General features: G+C 35.7%; 2 protein-coding genes across 2 annotated transcripts; one reads left to right on the top strand and one right to left on the bottom strand.

Moving 5' to 3' along the window:
* The first annotated feature begins 7981 nt into the window (after positions 1-7981).
* LOC131156348 (urea-proton symporter DUR3) lies at positions 7982-14160 on the top strand. Its single transcript, XM_058109964.1, has 9 exons — positions 7982-8307; positions 10001-10108; positions 10199-10294; positions 10415-10497; positions 10596-10816; positions 10917-11179; positions 11294-11532; positions 12325-12974; positions 13635-14160. Exons 1-9 carry the CDS (start codon positions 8119-8121, stop codon positions 13913-13915), a joined length of 2130 nt encoding a protein of 709 aa, XP_057965947.1. The 5' UTR covers positions 7982-8118; the 3' UTR covers positions 13916-14160.
* Positions 14161-14846: 686 nt separating this feature from the next.
* On the bottom strand, positions 14847-15329 carry LOC131155906 (uncharacterized mitochondrial protein AtMg00810-like). The gene has a single exon (XM_058109354.1). It carries the CDS (start codon positions 15327-15329, stop codon positions 14847-14849), a length of 483 nt encoding a protein of 160 aa, XP_057965337.1.
* Between the last annotated feature and the right edge of the window lie 9284 nt (positions 15330-24613).

The following is a 24613-nucleotide window of genomic DNA, read 5'->3' as shown; positions in this document are numbered from 1 at the left end:
CATCCAATTTTCAACGACTGCAGGATTTGCTCCTCCTGAAAATGCCAAAGGGTTCATCTTAGTAAATTTTTTTTATCATGCACCTATGGCCTGTAGATGGACCTCCCTTCTCTCTGGAGCTCCGTGTGATCTCAGCTATGACTTGTTCAGCCACACTGTGTAATACTGCATCTAAATCAGCCCCACCTATACCCGAGGGTCCTATACCCTCACTACCACTCGCATAAGCACTGCCACTACCCAGGTCCATCCTAAAAAGACAATAAACATAACTTAGGGACCCCCATGCTTATATCTTACATATCTAGTCAAAACTAATATTATCCCTTCTATCTTAACATCCTTATCTTAATTCAAGATTCAGTCCTACACTTCAGAAACACAACTCAGCAATAGTTTACTATGACTTTCCTGAAATCGTCACCCCAGGAAAGACACAGAAATCACCACGGAATTCTTGCCTCTAAACTGCAACACAAAACCTCAAATCCTTTTCTTATACACTAGTATTGTTTCCACTGCACTTTCGAGTCTACAGAACCTAGTAACCTAGGCTCTGATACCAAACTATAACGACCTGCCTATTTTCCATATATATATTATTTCCCACATAATAACATACATAATAATCTAGCTAATATTTCATAGTCATGGTCAACCTAAACCCATGGGTACTAGGGATATACTTGCCATAAAAACTCTGATACCTAAGCAGCCGGAAACATAAAATCATATGCATGCCATAAATACCAGAAACCATACCAAAGATCTACTAAATCTGTCATATATACATATACAGTCACCCATAAAAGACCAAGAAGTGCTCCTCGAGTCTCAACCCAAAAATCTATCTAACCCTAGCTCATCCACTTACCCTATAGATAGGGTAGTCTAGTCCTCTTCTATTGCTGCGGGGCTCTATCCGCCCACCTACCTAGATTTTCTGAAATGTTTGTAATACTGGGGTGAGACACCTCTCAGTAAGGGAGAGAATTTAATATTATTATGTGGAAACATGAGCATTTTTCGTGATATACATATAAATAGTACATAATTCATAACTCATATAATAGTTGTATTATATTCGAATATATCATGGTTTATCATAACATAGCGTATCGTACTAAATTTCTATACTAAGAAATAATCTTATATAATCATATCATACTTGAATTATTACCCAGGATAGATAGTTAGTTAGTTGTCGTCATGTCTTGCCCCCCACATGATAGGGTTGTGCGGTCTGAAGGCGAGACCTAGCAATGGTTGGCCGACCATGCTAAGTCAAACATAGGTATGTGTAAGTATGATGGGCTTGTTCCATTTGTGCCGAACTACCAAGGGAACCATGACACTCCCATAAAGCCACATCGACTGCCATCTCCCACACTCTACATAAGATGTGTGGTAGCACTAACATATTCATAATCATAAATATATAACTACGGTACTGTACTTCGTGAAACTAAACTAAGCTATCTGGGTTCTGATAACATATAATACATTTCATGACATTGAACATAGCAGTTTCATAGTTCAGGGTAAAATATGACATGATAATATTTTCTTAAATCTTGACATAACTTGCATAATCACGACATTTGCGCCATCATATCATAACACGAAATCATGGCATTTACGTCGGCTTATCATAACATACTTGTACATGAAATTCTTGCATATCGTAACTTGTAAATCACGACAATTACACCGGCTTATAATAACATACTTGTACATGAAAATCTTGCACTTTTCAACATAATATTCAAAAAAACCATAGTTCTTGTACTGTTTTTATGGTTTTCCTGAAAACTGCTAGAACATGCTTATCTTGGAGAAATCATAATATTCTAACATAGCATAATTTTCATGAAAATACTGTACTCATTCCACACAGATATACATAACCTTATAAACTTATAATTAATTCTAAAATCATATTTCCATATAAAACATGCTTAAATAATTTCCATGTTCAATGGAAGTATTCCCTAAGCATAGTTCTAAATCATACATATTTTCCTAAAAATAAATGTTTTATAATAATAAAAAATTTCATGAAAATGCTGACTTAATTTATCCCCTTACCTGACTTATTGAGAAGCCCACAAAATACCCCAAAACTACACTTGTGCTGTTCCTAGCTCAACACCTTGAAATTTACGTTTCCCCAAACAAAACATCAATATATCCATCTGCTACACTTTTCTCAGTCCATAAATAAGAAATACCCTATAAAATATTAAAATAATCAACTTACCCTAGATTTTGGGATGGTGCCCAAGTTGGCCTAACCAATGATTTACTCTAGTAGACTTGAAAAGAATCTTCCCAAGAGTAACATGACAGCTTCAGATCGTCGATTTGGTGAATAACAAAGCCGAAATTCTAGAGAGAAGGAGGAGATGAAGTTATAGAGAGAGAGAGAGAGAGAGAGAGAGAGAGAGAGAGAGAGAGAGGGTTATGCATGAAATTCGCTTGCAGAAAAGTGATTTTTGGCCTTACGTAGAGTGCTTGTCCACGTGGCCTCGTCGACGAGTCACAACACCTCGTTGACGAGTTCATGAAGGACCAGTTCAACCACATTGATAACAGACATTCATTCCAGCTCGCCATTCTTCCACGTGCCTCCTATTACATCTAAGGCAAGTAGGATAGGACTGATCACCATAATACCCTCGGCTCCCTATCTACTGTCTCTAGCCCCCATTGTTTCTGTCTCTCCTCTATGGGCCCTGACTGGTACTTGCTTGAAAACCAGGAGGTGTGGGCATCTTTCTCTGACTCTGTACCCATGTACTCCTCTATAGACTCGTTTCTATCATTGTGGCTTTATCCACTAACTTTGAAAAGGTTTGAACTTAGAAAGCCACTACCTGTTCATAGATACCTTGTCTCAAGCCTCTCTTAAATCTCCTCTCCTTCTTCTTCTCATCTGGCACCATATAAGGGACAAAACACGATAGCTTAAAAAATTTAGCTACGTACTGCTGGACTGTCAAGTGCCCCTGGTTCAAATTCAAAAATTCCTTCGCTTTAGCATTCCTAGTTGTAGCGGGAAAGTATCGGTCAAAGAAGATTCCTTTGAAATGGCTCCAAGTCAGAGCTGCGGGTTCTGTCCTCTGTTCTTCTATTAGTCTCACTGATCTCCACCAGCGTTTAGCCTCCCCAGTCATCTTAAAAGTAGCAAACAAAACTTTCTGCTCCTCCGTGCAAAGAAAGACTGCCAATATTTCTTCAATCTCCTGGACCCAATTCTCCTCTACAAGTGTGTCGGCTCCTCCTAAGAATAATGGGGGATTCATATGAGTAAATTGATCTATCTTACAACCCTGGTGAGTTGGAAGATAGTGTTGTTCCCCTGAGTTCCTTGCTATCTCTACCATAACCTACTGGGCTATACTATGTAGCACTGTATCAGAATCACCGCCACCCATACTGGAAGGCCCCGCGTCGCTACTACCTCCAGCATTTGCATTGCTACTCCCAGGGTCCATACTGAAAATAGGACAAAATGATTTTAGAATTCCACTATCTTAATACAATCGATACAATTAATCATTTAACTAGGAAGCTACACAAAATATACTATATCCTCATACAACCAACCAACTAACTTAACGTCTATATTCCCAATTTCAGGTTCAGTCTTACCACTCAGAAACAAGAACCGACGATAGTTTACCATAGTTTTCCTGAAACAGTTGTTTTAGAAAAAACATAGAAACTGTCACGAAATTCTTACCTACAGGTTGCTAGACAAAACCCTAAATTCTTCTTTAACCTCCAATAATAACATACAAAAATTCTGATCTACCCATTTCCTACCCTCATCAAGATCCATTCCTATACTCTAGTATTGTTATCCACCAAAGTCTACAAAACCTAACAACCTAAGATCTGATACCAAATTGTAACGACCCAAGAATTTTACTGCTATAAATAAATATGCTTCAATACCGTAACAATACAGACCCGAACCCAAAGTGGGATAACGGGTATACCTGTCTATAAATCATCTAATGCAAACAGCGGAAACATACACATAAAAATTCCCAGATACAATACTAGAATTCTAATACCATCAATCATCACATAAGTATCTCCCATAAACATAATTACAAACATGGTGCACAAAAACATCACTATACACATATCAATACTCACAGGTACTTACTTTAAACAGAACCATCTAGATCTCGCCCTGCAGTACTCTGACTTGATTTCTCGTATTTCTTGAAATGTTAAAATTTTTGGATGAGACACCTCTTAGTTAGAAGGAATAGATTATCATCAGTGTGTGGCAACATAAGTTCTAGTGTATCATAAGCATATCCTAAAAATAATTAACTTTAACTGGTGAATCATATAAATCTGTACTCATACGTATGTAAGTCTCATAAATACGTACTTTTCAACATAAGCATACTTTATCATAATAAATTTCACTATATGTGTAAATCATCTAATATATATGTATAATACTAAAATTTTCCTCTAGATGGGTAGCTAATTGATATCATGTATTACCCCCACATGATAGGGTTGTGCAGTCCGAAGGTGGGACTTAACAATGACTGGCCTACCACACTAAGCCAAACATAACGCATCTGTAAGTACGATTGGCCTACTCAGCCTGGTTTGGACTACCAGGGGGCGTATTCTACTCTTCTCTTGACACAATCGACTATCCATTCACCAACACTCTATCTAAGAAGTGTGGTGGCACTGATCTAACATAATATCTATGGTACCATGTTCTAAATCTGAACTAATCTATCAGGATTATGCTACCATATAATACATTTCACATAATATAACTTTAACATAAACTCATTTTTTTCATATTTCTGCATAAAATCTATCATATCATAATTTCTGTATAAACTGTCATATCAAAATTGATCACAGCATTAAGTCGGCTAAACTGTCACGACATAAAGCCAGCTAAACTGCTATATCATATATCTGTTTGAACATATCTTATAATAATTCTGTATAAAATCATACTTGTTTAGTTCATTCATAAAATTATCTAATATGTTGATTTATATAATAAAAATACTCATACTCATGCGACACAGTTTGGGTGATAAACTATAATATAATAACTGCCTAGAAAAAATATATTTTACTGAGGATTAACATTAAATCATCTTATAGGGTTTATTCAACTCAAAATACCCAATTTCCCAAAAATCAACATATAATAATTCATAATCACAATTTCCATATGCCTGATTATTTTGAAAAATCATATATATCATTTCTATAATCATATACTACAACTTAATCGTTGAGGTTTTTTAAAAAAATACCTGACATAATCTATTCCCTTTACCTTTTTCTTGGAGTGGTGTCTAAGATCCTCAAACAACGAATCTGCTCTGGTTAATCTGTAGAGAATTGACGTCGGGATCCCGAAATGATGTTTGTTAGTTGATTCGGGCTGAATTTGGGGAGAAAATGAGGAGAAAGAAAGTGGGAGTTTGCAACCCTAGAGAAAGAGAGAGTGAAAGAGGAAGAAGTTTTCAAAATAAAATGAACTAAGATCCTTTATATAGGCTACTAACCCAGAGGAAACCGTCAACGGTTTCCCTAAAACCGTCGACGGTTTGGTTTTTAACCAACCCATTTTTACTATTTTTACCTTTACTGGCCTTCGGTAACTCAAAACCATCGACGGTTTGGGGGTTTTCCTAAGCTCCCCCAAACCGTCAACGGTTTGGTCCTGCACCAATCCAATTTCCCCCTTTTTTTTCTTTACTATTATTTGTATTATTATCGTTTTTTTTCCAGGCCTCCACATCATGCATGAGGATTATGTTAAGTGGGTTATGGAAAAAATAATTATACTAAACTTGGATTCAACTATGAAAATGTCATAGGTCTTCTTTGATTCTCACTTTGATATTGTGGTGGATCCAGATATTAATTTATTAAGATAGCAGCATTGTCACTTCAGTGATGTATGATTGATTCTTCGTATCCTTGAAGGTTACTATGCTAAAATGAGAATACAAGGAAAAATTTATATCATTAGGGGAACACTAGATAAACAAGTTAGAATCCCAATATCCTTTTGGCCACTAAGTAAGCACCCCAAGGAGCATTTGAGGCAAACACTTGATGTCTTTTAGGGATCTTTTAGGCTTCCAAATGGGATTAATGAACCTCCATACACTAACAATTGGAGAATATGCATCACTATGAACCTAGAGTTTGGGATGTGACCTATGTTGGCCCTTGGAGATATTCTTAGGTGATTTCATCTTGTATCCTATTGGATCATCGAGATAGTATGATCCTTTGGTTTGGTACCGGTTTCTTGTGTTTAAAAATCTTTGGTTTGGCTCTCTAGATTGGTTAAAACCAAATTGAAATAAATCAAGTACACACTTACGCCTCGTTTGGTTCAGCGGAATAGTTATTCATTAGAACAAGATGAACCACAATTTAAATTTTAAGAATCAAGAAAATAGTTATTCCTTATATATTCCTAATTTTTTCATTCAACATGTACTAAGAAAGGAATAGGCATCCTCATGATGAAATTTGAGAATGGTTATTCCTTATCTATTTCTTATTATAGACTTATTAATTTTTTACATTGTTATTTGTTCAATAATAGCAACATAATTTCTTGTATAACTAATTGTAACTAATCTATTTATGAGAATAAACATTCCGCAAACCAAACGTAACTTAAATTTTCTCCACAAAAAGGTCTTTAAATATTTTGTACTTAGAAGGTAATGCAACAAATTTAAAAGGATTTAAGACGTACTTTTCATTTGCTAAAAAGTGGTGAAAGTTGGATGTCTAAGAAGTCTTTGGTTTTTTCCTTGCCTCATCATGTCCTAGGCTGATTCATTCCTTGATTTTGGGTAGCTGATTGTGATGACTCCCACTTCCTCCCTTTTTCTTTTCCTAGTTGTAAGGCTCATTATAAGGGAAGCAAACTTCTATAGACGATGACAACTATTGACATTAAAATGAAACTTAGTCTTCGTATTCACATTATGGTCACCTGCAATAAAGGAAAAAAGTATGGGTATGGGATCATATTGGAATTAGGATCCAAAAGAAACTTGAGCAATTATTGTTTGGACTATTTTTACAATTTATTTACGTAAACGAATAAAAAGTGGAAAGGGGCAAATTTTGCAATTTCTTCAATGGGTTTTCTTCTAATTTGGTATGCTATTTTGGGGTCAATTTACTAAGAATAAGGTTGGAGGGTCTCCCAAGTCTTTATTTTTTTCCCTTGATTACAACTTATCATCAGGACAACAAGCAAGGAGATTGGGTTCAATTTTTAATGTCAATAATAGAAAAAAAAAAAAAAAATAGGGTCTACTTCAAAATTTTGGACATAATAAATTAACTCAATGTTATAAAATATTTTTGAAAATTTCATAAAATATTAGTAGAAATATAAGATTTTAATCTTATTTATTTGAATCAGTCTCTAAATAAATAAAATTAAAAATAAATAAATTAGCCTATCAATTTTTTTTTTTATTTGGATGCAGACCATCTCTAAAAATTCCTACACTTTAAGCCTATTACATATATATTATCAATGGTTATATCTAAGTTGAGCAGATCTTTGTAAATTCGTATAGGAACAGGTGTTTATATACACAAATATTTTAAGTGATTTATGTGTGAAAATAGCTATTCAATGTTCTAATTTTTAGCTTAAAAATTTACTATAAAATGGTAAATAAATATGAAACTTTAATTTCGATATTTTAGGTAAGGTGGTTCTAAAGATATATAAATTTTTTTTAAAAATTATACAACAGTACCTATTAATTTGTGTCCCATTGCTGATGTGAAAATAAAATTAAACTTTTTGGGATCAACGACAAAATTTTTAAGAATTATTGAATTAGTCCATTTGGAAACCATAGAAGTCAAAAAAATCAAAAAAAATAAATAAATAAATAAAGAAAAGAAACACCTCCAAGATTCCACTCAGCCAAGTAGGTTGTAGATTCCATCACAACATTTTGACTTTCTGCCAATTGCATTGACCCAGACTCTCTGCTCCTCGCTGCGGATTGCTAACCCCATCGTCCCCACAAGGGGAAGGAGACACAGACGGTGCCCATGGCGTCTTCTGGGTCAGGGTGTCCTCCACTTGGATTCTCCGGCAAGTATTACCATGTCTCCGGCGACGGAGGCCCCTGTGTGAGGCAAAGCAGCTTCTTTGGAGGCAATGTTGTGCTCAATCAAGGCATTGGGTACGCTGTTATTCTTGGCTTTGGAGCCTTTTTTGCTGTCTTCACCTCCTTCCTGGTATCTCTCTCTCTCTCTCTGCAAGCCCAATTCAGAAAAATAGAAAACAAATAAACTTTGAAAGGCCCTTTTATTCTTCAACATGTCTTCTGGACTTGGAATATGACAACTGATTTCAGCTCTAGTAATCAAAGGATGCACATCAGTTAGACTGGCATGAACCAGCAATACTTGAGAAAGAGCCTGTAACATCCTAAACCTGATTCATGGGGGATTTTTGGATCTTCTAATTGTGTCCATAAACATCTTATCTTAGCTAAAGTCCTTATTTCTGGACTGAGGGGCAATCTTAATTAGATATGCCTCCATTTTGGAGAAAGGAAGCATGAAATTTTGGAATAAGTGCCTGGTTCATATTAGCTATGAGAAATATGTTAGGACCGAGGAGCCTATGAGTAGGCTTGATACACATGGGTGAACACCAACTTGACCCAAAAGCTTAAACCTATTGGGTCTGAGTATCCACTCTAATTTTTCATTGCGAGACAAGCTCACAAGTGGAATTCTCAATAATCTCCCTCTCACTTGTGAGTTCCAACTACTCTCCCTTGAACGGAAACCATATCCCTTATGAGAGTAAGCTCAATTCTCCAACAGTTGCTCATGTGGGTCTTACCACTGGCATCTTACCTATGTCAGATTGCATTCCACGTGCCTCCAAATCAATCCTACCTCTCACTTCTTGACCCTATTCGGATTCATCCGCAGCTTAGATGATCCTTATTGGCCTCAGTCACACACTTGGTCCTCCAACTGTTAGCACATCAGGAGAATTAGTTTTACGTCTCAACTTTTACGATGTCACTCACTCAGAGTTACGAACCATCGGCTCTGATACCACTTGTTAGGATTGGAGGAGCCTATGAGTGGGCTTGATGCACATGAGTGAACACCAACTTGACCCAAAAGCTTAAGTCTATTGGGTTTTGGGTCCAACCATGTATATAAGCATCCATTATCCACTCTAATTTTATAATGCGATACAAGCTCACAAGTGGAATTCTCAACAAAATAATCTATTTGTCAACGAAAATTGGGTTGCAAGCCTATCAACGAAAATTGGGTTGCAAGCCTATCATTTCTGGTGTATCTTCTCATAGAAAGGAACACTATGTCTCTTCCAATTTATAAGCTTCCTTGATTCTAATTCTAGTTCTTGCAACTTATTGATTTTTTATATTTTTCCACATCGCTGTAATGCTGTAAGTTCACCTCCCATCCCTTTTAAAACTTCTTAAATTTTCCCATTTGTTTATTTTACCCCACATTAAGTAAATTAATGTTGGAGGTGTACACTTATATTTCTGTTCTTGGATGACACAGAATTGGTTTGGCCAATTATGAAAGAGTAGGGCCTCTTTATCGTATCACTTTCCTACAGTATATCTTGCTCTCTACCTTCAACAGGTCTGAAAATATTATGTATCTAGCATTTCTTTTAAATATATTTGCCATCACGGCGTCACCTGACAGCCTTTGTTCATTCTATGAAATCCTTAAGTGTAAGCGTAAAGTAAAAAAATTGGCAATGTGGATCAACTAGCAGTCCCATGCTTTAGCTCCCCATGAGTTGCTCATTTTCATGTACCTTTCTTTGTTTCCCTAGGAATTCATTTTAGTTATGAATCTTCAACCAATAATGATATTCATCTCTTTCTTGAGTTGTTGATGACAATCTTGTCTGTGGGACCAGGTATGGCTGGAGAAGCGATATGTAGGTTCCCGGCATACATCGGAGTGGTTCAATACTGCAGGGAGAAATGTCAAAACAGGACTGATTGCTAGTGTCATTGTATCCCAGGTAACCTGCACAAGTTGTTGCTTTCTTCAAATTTAGGAAGACTTTGGTTTGATCCACCTGGTATAAATTTTAAAACACTGGGTTCTTTAGTGGACTTGGGCAGCTACAATCCTGCAAAGTTCCAATGTTGCTTGGGAGTATGGAGTTAGCGGCCCTTTTTGGTATGCAAGTGGGGCTACCATCCAGGCATGTTTAATTTAATTTTCTTCTGTTTGTAGTTGAAAAACCAATTACTCATTTTCTTTAATACTTTATCTCTTCAAAATTTTACAAATCATGAGTAATATATATCATTCTGATGAACAGGTGCTCTTGTTTGGCATAATGGCTATAGAGATCAAAAGAAAAGCTCCTCATGCTCATACTGTCTGTGAAATTGTTAAAGCTCGGTATGTTGGTTGCATTACCACCAACCAAAATATGCAGCATCTAAAGTTTAATTTTTTTCAAGTTTTTCAATTCAGTGATAATGTTTCTGTTGCTACAGATGGGGGACAGCAGCTCATATTGTCTTCCTCGCTTTCTGCTTCTTGACAAATATTATTGTAACAGCCATGCTGCTTCTTGGGGGTTCTGCTGTTGTAAATGCACTGACTGGAGTGAACATTTATGCTGCAAGCTTTCTGATACCTCTAGGCGTAATTGCTTACACACTGGCTGGAGGGCTAAAAGCCACATTCTTGGCAAGTTACATTCATTCTGTCATAGGTACTTTTTATCAAAATATCTAGGTTTTTTTTTCCCAAGGTGTGTGATTCTCTCTCATGGTGTCTGTATCTGAGCTTTATTTTTCATGCATTGGTTTCAGTGCATGTGGTTTTAGTCATCTTTGTATACCTAGTTTACACAGCAAGCAGTGAGCTTGGTAGCCCAAGCATCGTATACAAACATTTGTTGGCTGTTGCAAGCAAATCAAGAATATGTCAAGAGCCACTTTCCCATGAAGGGCAATCTTGCGGCCCTGTTGGTGGAAATTACAAAGGCTCATACCTAACAATGTTGAGTTCTGGTGGGCTTGTGTTTGGAATCATCAACATTGTTGGCAACTTTGGTACTGTTTTTGTTGATAATGTAAGTTTGCATACATTAGGCAGGCCCCCACCCCGACAAAGAAAAAGTTTGCCTTTCTCAATTTTGAATACCTTTCCTCGTGTCTTCCAACATTTCTATGTCAAAAAATTGTAGGGATACTGGGTAAGTGCCATAGCTGCACGGCCTTCATCAACGCATAAGGGTTACTTATTGGGCGGGCTAGTCTGGTTTGCTGTGCCATTTTCTTTGGCAACGTCGCTGGGTCTAGGAGCACTAGCCCTTGATCTACCAATAACAGAAAATGAGGCAAGCCGTGGACTTGTTCCTCCTGCTACAGCCATTGCATTGATGGGGAAAGGAGGATCCATTCTTCTCCTTACTATGCTTTTTATGTGAGTCATTTCTAGCTTCTACTTTTATGCTCAATCACTGGCAGAAAGAAATTGACAGATGGCACAATACATGTGCACAGCAACCAAGGCAGTCTGTTTTTGCAGGCGCAAATCAATTTGTGCTGCAAAACTAAAATCAACACACCATCTTCTTAAATGTTCAATACATTAGAAGTTTCTAATTTTCAAAGAAACTTCTGAAGTTTTGTAATTCAATTTCATTTTTTCAAAGCTCGAGCAATTTGAGTGTCCTAAGGCACTTGTTAACATTACTATATCAGGAAATTCATTGTTTAAGACGGTTGAAACTTGAAATCATGACATTCAAGATTAAACACCATATTAAATGGAAGTATATTTCTTAAAATGGTACATTGACGAGTGTTCAAGGGCACTAATCAGCAAAATCCAGTAACAATGTTTTCTCTAGAATTTTGAAATTCTCAAAGTTCAGCATTTTTGTTTGCCTTGGACAATGTTGATGATGATTGGCGATTCAAATTTTTTGAGAAGTCAAAACCAATTATATGGACTATTGTTTTCCATGCATAATTAAATTTTAAATATAGGACATCAAAATAAGTATGCTGATGATGGTTTTTAAGGTGCTTGATGTGTTATATTTGAAAAAAGAATGAAAATTTGAGGTAATTTTTCATGAAATTTTTAGCCATTTTGAAATTCATGTTGATTTGCATTTTTCCCTTGTCAACTTTTTCTTTTATATCTATAATTGTGCAAAAGTCTGAATTCTTTGTTCTAAAATTGTGAAGTTCATTATATGATGATCAGGGCAGTGACTTCTGCTGGTTCCTCTGAGCTAATAGCTGTCTCCTCATTATGCACATATGACATTTACCGTACATACATAAATCCAAATGCAAGTGGAAAGAAAATCCTCAAAGTGTCAAGAGGTGTTGTCTTAGGATTTGGATGTTTCATGGGGTTGCTAGCAGTAATTCTAAACAAGGTGGGAGTTTCATTGGGTTGGATGTATCTTGCCATGGGGGTGCTCATTGGTTCTGCAGTTCTTCCCATCGCTTTCATGCTTTTGTGGAGAAAAGCAAATGCAATTGGAGCCATTCTTGGAACAACTATTGGGTGTATTCTTGGAATTATCACTTGGTTAGCAGTTACAAGTATTGAGTATGGCCGGGTAAATCTTGATACGACTGGCAAAAATGCTCCAATGCTAGCTGGAAACCTGGTCTCTATACTCAGTGGTGGAGCCATTCATGCTGTTTGTAGTCTTGTGTGGCCACAAAACTACAACTGGGATACCACTAAGCAGATAACAGTGGTTGAAAAGGAAAAGAGCGAGCTTCCAGCAGAAGAGTTCAAGGGAGAAAAACTGATGAAAGCTAAAGCATGGATAGTCAAATGGGGAGCTGGTTTTACTGCTGTAATTGTCATATTGTGGCCTCTGCTCTCTCTTCCAGCAGGTAAATGTAACCCGTGGGCTTCGAAAAAACTCTTTTATCAGAATGGAATTGTTTTACTTTGTTATGATTGTCATATTTTGGGGCTGTTTGAACCCTTTTTAGCCATTGAACACAGCCTAGGACAACATCCTCTACAAAGTTATGGCCCCAATCTGATTAGCTTAAACCATGAAAAATAATTTAGTCAGCTTATAAATGACTCAAAACCAAAATCAGTTGGAGAGTGCAATTTGTGAATGACCCTTTCACTTCCTCATTTCTTTGATGAGTTAAGTGAACTCTAAATTAACTTTTCAAATTGTGGCATTTTTGAAGTTTGGGAGAAGTAAGATTGGCTTGTAAAAGATCTTAGTTTAACCTAATTTTTGTGATTCAGCAGGAAAGCTCATCATCAAATGCTTTACATGTCAAAGTTGCTATGTTTTAAATGATAGTTTAGGCTTCTGTTGACTTTTTAGATTTGTAGTTAGTAACTTGAATTGATATTGTATCTTGACTTTTCTTGGTTTCCCCCCCACCCCCCCCACCTTTCTTGTTTTCGTCTCCATTATGTGATTTAAAGAGCCAAATGTATGTAGAGATGCACATCTACATGCCCCCCACTGGCGTCTGTACTTCAATTAATTATCCGCTTTCAAATTTATGTTTTTATCAATACAGGGGAGTTCAGTATTGGGTACTTCACATTCTGGGCAGTCATTGCTATAGCATGGGGATCCATTGGATCAGCAATAATTATAGCTTTACCATTAGTTGAAAGCTTGGAAACGCTCCGCAATGTCTGTCTTGGCATGTTTACAAATGACAGGCTAATGGAAAAGGTTGAGGAAGTGAATTTCAAGCTTCACGCCATCATGTTGGCTATGCCTGAAGCTGAGAAAATTTACTTACTGGAGAAAGAAAAAGCCAAGAAAAAAGAAGCCTTGGGGCAAACAAGCTGACTCTCTGCCTCTTCTAATGCTGCTTTTGCTGAATATGATCAGTTGGACTGGACTTTGGGTGCTCTTCAGATAATGCAAAATGATGGTTGCTGTCAAGCCCTTGGCTTGAAGCATGTAAATAGAAATGTTCACATACGTATAATTCTATTGATGCTATGAATCTCAGAGAGCAACCTTTGTATGTATAATGCTGTCGAAGGTATACCCAAATAATACAGGCTAAGAATGCTCAAGCTATTTATCCATGAACCAGTGCAAATCTCTGAACAATGCAACAGTTGATAGATCATCTTTTTCATCGTAAAGGAAAATCTTCTACATGCCCCACAGGTTTCCTCTTTTAAATAATTCTCAAGAGTATGTTGAGTGTAAAGAATGGCTGTCAGGGAATGAACCCTCCCAAATTTTTCCTTTTTGTAAAGACTAAGAATAATAAGAGAAGCTAATTTAGAGACTGCAGAACACTGAATTTTATTGAATTTTATTGAGCAATAAGTTATCTATTTATACAGTATAATAAAAACCAAATTGCAGAAAAATCTGCTACATATTGAGCCTTAAGCACCTAAAAATTAGCATGAAGAAATGTTCATAATCTTAAAGAATAGCAACAAATAAAATTGATTCAACTTCATGAGTCACACCACTCAACACTCCTCCTTGACTCTAGAGCTACATATACCAAGCTTTTGTTTCAAGAATTCATATCTATTCTTCGGAAGTGCCTTTGTTAGGATGTCAGCACTTTGATTTTCTGTTTTGCAATAGATCAGCTGCACTTCTCCTTCCCCTTGTACCTCTCTTAGAAAATAAAATTTTATTTTGAAGTGTTTTGTTTTGCCATGGAACATTGGATTATTAGCAATTGAAATTGCAATTTGGTTGTCCATAAATATTTGTGTGCCTTCTTGTTGCTCCATATGCAAATCTATTAAAGTTTCTTGATCCAAAGGACTTGATTCATAGCAGCAGCAACAACTATATATTCTAGTTCTTCCTTGGATTGAGCTATGACTTCTTGCTTCTTAGAACACCATGAAAAAATTCCAGAACTAAAGCTAAAACAGTAACTTGAGGTGCTTCTTATATCATCATCACATCCAGCCCAATCACTATCAAAATAACTATGGAGACTGAAGTTTTTAACTTGACTGAATCTTACTCCATGATCAATTGTACCCTTAACATATCTAAGAATTCTTTTTGCCACTTGAAAATGAATTTCACTAGCATAGTGCATATACCTTGATATCAAACTCACTGCATGCATGATATCTAGCCTGGTTGCATTTAAATACATGAAGTAGCCTATTAGGCTCCTGTACAACTTTTCATCCACATTTTCTGCTCTATCTTCTCTACAAAACTTCTCCTTTTGATTCATTGGAGTTGCAGTTGGCTTGCACTCTTCCATGTTGAATTTCATAAGAATTTCCTTTGCATATTTATGCTGGCATAGAAATATTTCATTTTGTTTTTGATGTACCTACATACCAAGGAAGAATGTCATCCTCCCAAGGTCTATCATTTCAAAGACATCTTTCATTTCTTCTTTAAACTTCTCAATCAACTCCTTGCAACATCCTGTAACGAGTATATCATCAACATATAGAGATACCACAAGTATTTCATTATCAATCTTCTTGATATATAAAGTAGATTCACTCAGACTTTTTTCAAAACATAAGTTCACTAAGTGTGCATCAATTATGCTATACCAAGACCTTGGTGTTTGTTTTAAACCATACAAGGCTTTTTTCAGTCAATATATCTTCTCCTCGTGTCCTTGAAAAACAAACCCTTTAGGTTGCTCCACAAAAATTTCTTCCTCCAAATATCCATTCAAAAAGGTTGACTTGACATCCATTTGGTATATAACCTAGCCTTTTTGTGCAGAAAGAGCTAGCAACATTCTTATGGTATCCAACCTTGCAACTGGGGCAAAAGTTTCAAAAAAATCTACCCCAAACATCTGGGCATATCCCTTGACAACAAGTCTTGCCTTGTGCTTGTTTACAGAACCATCGGGATTGATCCCACTTGACTCCTATACCTTTCTTGTGTTTAGGTATGCTTACCAACTCCCATGTCTGGTTCTTTTCAATCATTTTTAACTCCTCCTTAATTGCAGCTATCCACTTTTAATTAGTTGTAGCTTCTTCATACCCTGCAGGATCCATTACAGCAACACTACACCTCTGATAAATGTCAAAGAGTGATTTGGTTCCTCTAATAGGTTCATCATCCATATCATCATTCTCCTCCTGAACCTCAGGCTTCTTGTCATTCTCCCAACTCCAGTTATCTAACTCAAGGAATTGAACATCCCTGCCGACAATTACTTTGTTGTTTTGTGGTATGTAGATCCTTTAGGCCTTTGAAATTAAGCTATAGCCTACAAAAATCCCTGATTCTGCTTCTTTTGTCCAATTTGTCTCTCTTAATTTGAGGGATGTAAGAGAAACATAGGCAACCAAATGTCTTCATATTAAGCAACTTTGGTTTATGGTCATACCATACTTTAAATGGAGTCTTTTTCAGCAAAGCTTTTGTTGGCAATCTATTTAGCTAAAAAACTGTTGTATTTACAACCTCAAGAAAAAAATTCTTTGGCAGCCCTTTGTCATGAAGCAAGCACCTTGTCATCTCCATAATTGTCTGGTTTTTCCTCTCTACAACACCATTTTGTTGAGGAGTGTAAGGTGCTGTCAATTGATGTTCAATGCCTGCATCTTCACAAAACTTGATAAATTTTTCAGAGGTATATTTAGTTCCATTATTAGACCTGATCACCTACATTTTGCATCCATTTTGAGTTTCAACCCATGATTTAAACTTCCCGAAGATGTCAGCAACCTTAGATTTAAGCTTCATAAAATAAATCCAACACATTCTTGAGTAATCATTAATGAAAGCAATATAATACTTACTGTCATTCAATAATGGTGTTTACATTGGTCCTCCCACATATGTGTGTATTAATTGCTGCCTCTGTGTAGTCCTCCAAGCCTTGTTTTTTTGAAAAGGAAGCCTAGTTTGCTTCCTATACTGACAAGCAGCACATTTAGGAGGCTCCTCCTCTAATTCAGGCAAGCCTTTCACCAAATTGTTCTTTTTCATGAAAAGTAGAGCGGCATGATGGAAATGCTCCAATCTCTTGTCCCAAAGCATTGTATTGCTATCTTCTTTGTGTACAGCAGCCTGCTCCTCTTTTATCAAATCCAAGGCAAAACTTTTGCCTTTCATTTGAACTTTGAACACCTCTATGCCTTTTGTATCTTTAATCACATAGTTTTTGAGTGATGCCCCAATTTTCATACCATTTTTTTCTCTAATAAATAATAAATATTAATCAAACATTGACCACGTCAAAAACTCTGATACCATTTAAACATAACCCAACCTAAAGTTGGTGCTGGGTGAACAATCATACAAACAGCACTAACAGCAGAAGTCAATATTTATAAACCATTCAGAATACAAATAACTAAATTTCTAACCATCCATATCCATATATATACATATCCAACATATCCCCAAAAATCAACCAAAACTCTAGGGGAATCATACATCCCTAACTCAAAACACTCACCCTGTCCATCAGGATACCAGCTCTCCTTTATCTCGGAGCTCTATCTCCTGGTCTGTCACGGGTCACTGATATATTTAGATATTTGGGTGAGACACATCTCAGTAAAAAGGAAAAAAATATTTACAATGTGTGGCAGTATGAGTTTTGTTATATCATAATATACTCCTTTCAATGATAATATCATTTGAGAAAAATATACCAATTATTCTCATAACCATATAGATGTAAAACATAAGCTTTTATAAGCTTTAAATCTATTTTTCAAACTCATTCACATGCAACCATATTTATCAGGGAAAGTTTCTAAGGATAGGGGAGATTACACGCCGATACATGTAGCTCCCCTCTGCTTTGATATCGTTTGTAACCCTACCTGAATAACTTAGGTGAGGCTACAACTGAAACTTATCAGGGCACTCACCTTACTCAGTAAGCCCTCAGGCGAAGAGTTTTACTTCGCCCTAATTATTTATGTTATTAAACTCACGCTCTTTCATTTCTCATTTCCATTTCATATCTAGCTCCCGAGTGTCCTCGGTAACCAATCCATATGTGTCATCTGTAACTCATGACTGCCCTAAGGATATTCTCCACGCCACGCTTCCTCCCATGGTCAAGGTTGTGCAGCCCAAAGGCTAGATCTAAACCACGGGTGGCCTATTCGGTTATATCAAAATAAGAACCCTACCTGCCCTTTTGTAGTATGATTGGACTGCCTACCCTGGTTTGGACTCCAGGGGGCAAAACTATCCTTCACACTGGCTCAATCGACTATCATGCCACACTCTCCACGAGACTGTATGGTTGCACTAATACCTCACTAGCAATAGTACCATGTTCTTTATCAACAAACGTCCATCAGGGTTCTCATTTCCACATTTCATTATTCACATTTCATATTCACATTTCATATTCACATTTCAATATTCACATTGCAGTATTAACATTACAATATTCACATTTCCATATTCACATTCTAGTATTCACATTTCAATATTCACAATTTAGTATTCACATTTCAGAATTCGCCTTTCAATATTCTCGTTCCAATATTCACATTTTCAGTATTCATATCTCGTCTCATAATAGTATATATCACATTTCAATATTCTCACCATTTTCTATTTCTTTCTCATCTTTTCAATACACATTTCATTCTCATAATAGTATATATATCTTATTTCATGTATTTCGACATTTCTCAATAAAATATATCATCATTTCATATTTCCCCATTTATCATAGAAAACATTTCTATATTCATATTTCATATTCCATCACTTCCTTGTAAAATACACGTTGGTATAACATAATTCATCATTTCATATATTTTAAATCCCAAAACATCACAATTCATTATAACTCATATGCCACACAAATTTATCTGATATTCGTATCATAATATGTTAGCTTTGGTGTAATCTCAAGAGGGGGTGAATTGGTATTTAAAAATTACTTCCTAGGTCAATTAGTCTAGCAGTAGTATTACACGACCTAGGGGCAATCTAAGTATATATGAAATTGCAAATATGAAATATTTACCAATAATTAAAGCATACAACGCAATTTTAGTATTTCTCAACTTAGTGCAATTCTATGTCTATTAGATACGCAGTATATTCAGTAAGGAAATTAAATCAAGCACACAGCAGAATATAATGTAGGAAATGTAAAAGCGACACTAAATATGATATCGGGGTTCGGCCAATCTTGCTTATGTTCCTGCCTTAGCACACCCACACAAGGATTACACTAAGGCTCACTTAATGGGTGGAGCAGCACCTAAACAATCAGATCAATTAGCACAAGGCTGACCTCAACCTTTACAAACAATCCTTACCGGGTTGGATTACCGCCCCCTCAAGCCATGCCTGGAATACAACAGTACTTTCACAATATAACCAGTATAGTGATTATACTTTCATGTAAAGCAAATATGTACCAAAATACAGCACAAACAAATATGCACTCACAAATTATATGGATTTAATGCTCATGTGAGATCCAATATGTAAACTCTCTAAGATGTGTGAGTGTATGTATATGTGAGAGTTCAACCTTTGATTCATGATAAGATATGCAACATACAAATGATCAAAGGAAGTTTAACACAATCCAAATCAAGTATCTCAAGAATATTCTAAATGTATAGCACAATAGATATTTTGGATTGAAATTGGCAAAAATAATATCAAAGATAATATGCAAGCTTGTGTAAAATAATATTTTTGCAAATCAAAATTCACAAGCTTGATGAGTCTTGCAATCAAGATGCAAAGACTCACTAGCTATAAGGGTATTCCCGCTCAAAGATTTATTGTTCAAACCAGGGAAAAAATCCTAGTTAAGAACTCTCAATGAAAATAATCAATCAACAAGTAATGAGAGTTTTAGCAATGTAAAACACTCAATAACACTCTTGGAAACTTGATCTATCAAGGGAATAGCAAAATAGAAAGTGTATGGAAGTAGTATGGGTCAAATGGGATTTAAAAATTTGAGAGAGTTTTTCTTTAATGATCTTGCTAATCAAAAATGCTAATCCATACAAATGAACTCATATTTATAGGTTAGGGTAAAATTATGATCGTTGGGGACTCAATGGGCATTATTACAAAAGTTTAAAATAGGTTTAGAAAAATTAACCCAGTTTACCCCTTTTAATTTTTAGTAAAAAATAATTTACCCCGTGAAATTCAGGTGCCCGGTCTGAGGTTCGAGTGCCCGAATAGACTTAGTTAGAAAATCAAATTTTAACGGTTCGGGTGTCCAAAGTTAGGTTTGATTGGCTGAACAAAAGACAGAATGTTTCTGTCCGTGGTTCAAGTGCTCGAATACAAGTTCCGTCGCCCGAGGGCTTTTTGAATGCAAAGGTTCGAGCGCCCAAGTTGGTGAAAAGTGCCCTGACATGGGTTCGGGTGACCGAGGAAGATATGTTCTAGTTGGTTCGGTCTACCGAACAAGAAGTCAATAATTTGACTTGTTCGGTCACCCGAGCTGTTTTACATGACTCGGGTTTGGTTACCTAAGCACTCTTAAGATTTTCATTTGAAGTCCATTTTTTTCTCAATTTTGATCCGCTGATTGTGAATGATAATAGGGACTTATTAGTGCATATGTGTTGGGACCTGAAGGTTTTTTTAAGTATGCCCAAAAACCTAGCGTTGGTCAATCGAAGGGTGCCCTAAGGTCATTCAGTCCCTATGGTCTTGTTGAGCATTAAATCTTATCATGCATGCAGATGCATTATTACAGACCATATAAATTATTACAATCCAATTAAAAGAGGAATGCAAATACAATAGAGATATGTCTTCATTCTTTTGATTCTTCAGACGCCATAAATGAAGCTTGATCTTCATAGTCTATATGGCTTGCTTAAGTTCCTACCAACAATGCATGCTAAGGATAGACATGTTCAAGAAGCTTAGTGCACAGGTGAGAAACATTGGTTTTGTCATAATCAAAACGGGATCAGACTTATAGAGTCAACATAATAGTTTCTGGCAAATATCATATTCTCATTTTCATGTATTAATTCAACCAATAGTTCTCAAAATAATGGTTATAATTTATTCTCCTTACCTGACTTACTGAGAGACCCGTTAAAAACCCAAATCCTACGCTCGCAATGTCCAAAACTCAGAACCCTAAAATTCACATTTTTCCCAAATCAATCAACTCATCTCCAAGAATATTTCTAATTTAACATTCCTAGGCCCTACATACTCCAAAAAAAATACTTAAACCCTAAAATACCTTACTTACCCTAATTTTGGAGTGGTGCCCAAAGACTCTAAATCAACAATCCGCTCCAGCTAAGTTGTAGAGAATCTCCCACGAACCCCATGGCATCTTCTAATTGTCAAAACGAGTTTAGACGGAGCAAAAATCAAAAAGAGAGGGAGTTAGGGCCATAGGGGAGAGAGAGAGAGAGAGAGAGAGAGAGAGAGAGAGAGAGAGAGAGAGAGAGAGAGAGAGAGAGAGAGAGAGAGAAAGAAAGAAATCACGTTGAAAATAACGAATTGCCTATTTATAGGTCAGGCTTCGTCAACGAGTTAAAGTGAGTCATCGACGAGCCAATGAAGACACTTCGTCAACGAGGAGGCTGGTTCGTCGATGAACCTTAATTTCTCTAAAATTCCCCGACTCTTGGTATCTTCTCATCGATGAGACACGTGTACTTTGACAACGAGACTTAGAAGGACATTCGTTGACGAAGACTTTGGGTTCGTCGACGAACTCCTATTGATGCCTCTTTTAAATTTCTTTTCCTTTCTCTTTCCTTTATTATTATTATTATTATTATTATTATTATTATTATTATTATTATTATTATTATTCATGAATAAACTTTTTGAGTCTCTACATTTTGTCTTCAAACAACACCTTATAGCCTTTCTCCAACAACTGAGTAACACTTAAAAGGTTTTGATTAATTCTAGGAACATATAAAACATCAGAAATTAATTTCATACCTGTGTGGCCTTCAATCGCTACTGTTCCTTTTCCTTTTACTGCAATATGTGCTCCATTTCCAATTCTAACTTTCGAAATAGCAGTCTTGTCAAGCTCTCTGAAGAGCTCACGATTATAAGTCATATGGTTTGTACAACCACTATCTATAAGCCAGCTTTTTGTGGAGCTGTTGATGGCAAAGAATGAAACCACAAACAACTGCTCCTCTTGACGTTGATCGTCAACAGCCTTGGCTTCTCCTTGTTGCTGTTGAGTCTTGCATATCCTTTCCCTGTGCCCTAACTAACCACACTTGTGACATCTTGCATCTGACCTCCACCAACACTTATTTCGTGGATAATTGGATTTTTTTTTTTTTTTTTTTTGCGGTAGGAGTAAGGTTGAAATACTTGAGTGTTGCTGCTTTGACTATTTTGGTTATTACTTGCATAACCTCCAGACCTGTTGTTTTTGTTCTATTTTTTTTTTTTCCCACCATTGTTGTTCGTTCCACCATTGTTGTTCTGTGATTTACCTTGAAAAGCACCTCCACAAATCCTTCTTGCCTCATAAGCCTCTTTTTGTTCTTATGCCTGCAGTGCATTCAAAAATTCAGCCAAGGTAATGCTTGACAGATCTTTTGAGTTTTCCAAAGATGAAATTGTAGCCTCAAACTTTTCAAGAATTGTGACTAAGACCTTTTGAACAATTTTAGAATCAGAAAAATCAGTTCCAAAGAGTCTTACTTTGTCGACAATGCCAAGAAGACTGTCAGAATATTCCTTGATTGTTCGGATTCTTTCATCTTTTACATCTTAAATTCTCGAGATCAAATTTAGCACTTGCATCCTGTTGACCCTTTCATTTCCTTCCTATTCTTGCTTCAAAAATCCCAAATTTCCTTGGCTGTCTTCAGTGTCATTATTCTGGTAAAAATGGTGGATGTGATTGCTGCAAATAAGGTTGCTCTTGCTTTTGATTTTCTTTGCTTCCTCTCTTTTTGATTTTTGATTTGTGCAAGAGTTGGATTGTCTTGCAAGGGTGGAACTTCATATACTTGTTCAGCAGCTTCCTATAGATCATTAGAATCAAGATAGGCTTCCATTCTAACAGCCCACATCTGATAATTTATTCCATCAAACATTGGAGGTGCAATTGCCGAGAATGAATTTACTGAATAGGTTGTTGTGTTTGAGCTCTCTCCATCTCACAGGTCCCTCAAGACTATGGCTCTAATACCAATCTGTTGATTTTTTTTTTAAATTAAAGACTAAGGATAATAAGAGAAGCTAATTTAGAGATTACAGAAAACTGAATTTTATTGGGCAACAAACTATCTATTTATAACTGGCCCACCACATAAGCTTAGGTCTGCGTAGTTTCATATAACTGGCCCATGGTTAAAATATTTGCACATAATCTGCAGGAGGTAAGGTTCTTTAAACATGTTACTAGCCTATAATTTTTAAATTTGTACTCAATCCCCAATTAAGTTCATTAAACATGTTATTTGCATATAATTTTCACAAGTCACATGTTCATCAAATAGATTCAAAAATTTTATATATAATAAATGGAGGTTTATGACACACAATTTGTTGGATGAATGGAATCACTCTAAAAATATAAATAAAAATTGTAAAAACTATTAATTCAATAGGTAATGTGCAAATTTCAAAAATTCATTGATTGATGACATTTTAATAGATTGAACCTAAGGTAAGAAATATGAACCGTGTGTTTTTTTTTTGACGATTTGAGATGCTTTCAAAGGTTTCAATTAGTATGTTAGCCATTTAAACATTTAATCCTTATTGGTTAGTAAACGTTACATTTTAGTTTTTTGTTAGTGTCATAATGATCTAAATGTTGTGGATGGAAGAATACTAAAAAGTTAAATAAATTCTCAAAAATCAAATATTAGCGAAAGCTCCAAATAATAAATTTTTTTCAATAACCTCAAAAAACAACGGCAATCTCAAACGCAACAAATGTCAATTTGTACAAAAATTATGCAAATGCAATAAAGTTTCCTATACTTTTGAACTCAATCTTTCAAACTGCATTATTTGTCGCCTTGAGGAGCAAACTTTATGAAAGTTTTAAATGCCAAAGCTTTTTAATAAAGCACAAAGGAATATTTTAAAGTAAGCAAAACTTTCTCATGAAATAAATATCTTCTTTATTAAAATTCTTCAAATTTGTCAAAAATCTCATACCGACTATCTTAAACCTTAAATTGAAAATTTAAAGTTAATAATAATGACAACAACAATAATAATATGTTTTAACTTTATAGTTTTTAAACCCTTAATTTTAATCAATTTTCGACAAAAAAATTTTCCATTGTCAACTTTTTTATCAAAAGTTTTCAATATCTCATGAAATTTTTGGAGGAAAATTGATAAACAGGATTTCCCCACCTAAAATAGAAATAAAAACAAAGCAATTTAATTTTGCCCCATTGTCAACTTTTCATAAAAATTTCCAATATTTCATGAACTTTTTGGAGGAAAAATATAAAAAAGAATCCCCCACCTAAAAAAGAAATAAAAAGAAAAAAATTTATTTTTGTTCTGTCGTCAACTTTTCATAAAAAATTTCCAATATTTCATGAACTTTTAGGAGGAAAATTTACAAAAAAGAAT

This window comes from Malania oleifera, chromosome 5, assembly GCF_029873635.1.
Source record: "Malania oleifera isolate guangnan ecotype guangnan chromosome 5, ASM2987363v1, whole genome shotgun sequence".
NCBI classification, from domain to species: Eukaryota; Viridiplantae; Streptophyta; class Magnoliopsida; order Santalales; family Ximeniaceae; genus Malania; species Malania oleifera.
The sequence above is the reverse complement of the archived record's forward strand: the minus strand, read 5'-3'. Positions and strand labels throughout refer to the sequence as shown.

What these genes read in the sequence shown, in the direction of transcription:
- LOC131156348 (XM_058109964.1), top strand. Translation starts at nt 8,119, where the DNA reads ATGGCGTCTTCTGGGTCAGGGTGTCCTCCACTTGGATTCTCCGGCAAG. An exon ending in TTACATTCATTCTGTCATAG is followed by an intron (nt 10,817 to 10,916) that starts GTACTTTTTATC and finishes CATTGGTTTCAG; the next exon opens with TGCATGTGGTTTTAGTCATC. An exon ending in GTACTGTTTTTGTTGATAAT is followed by an intron (nt 11,180 to 11,293) that starts GTAAGTTTGCAT and finishes AAAAAATTGTAG; the next exon opens with GGATACTGGGTAAGTGCCAT.
- LOC131155906 (XM_058109354.1), bottom strand. Translation starts at nt 15,329, where the DNA reads ATGGAAGAGTGCAAGCCAACTGCAACTCCAATGAATCAAAAGGAGAAG.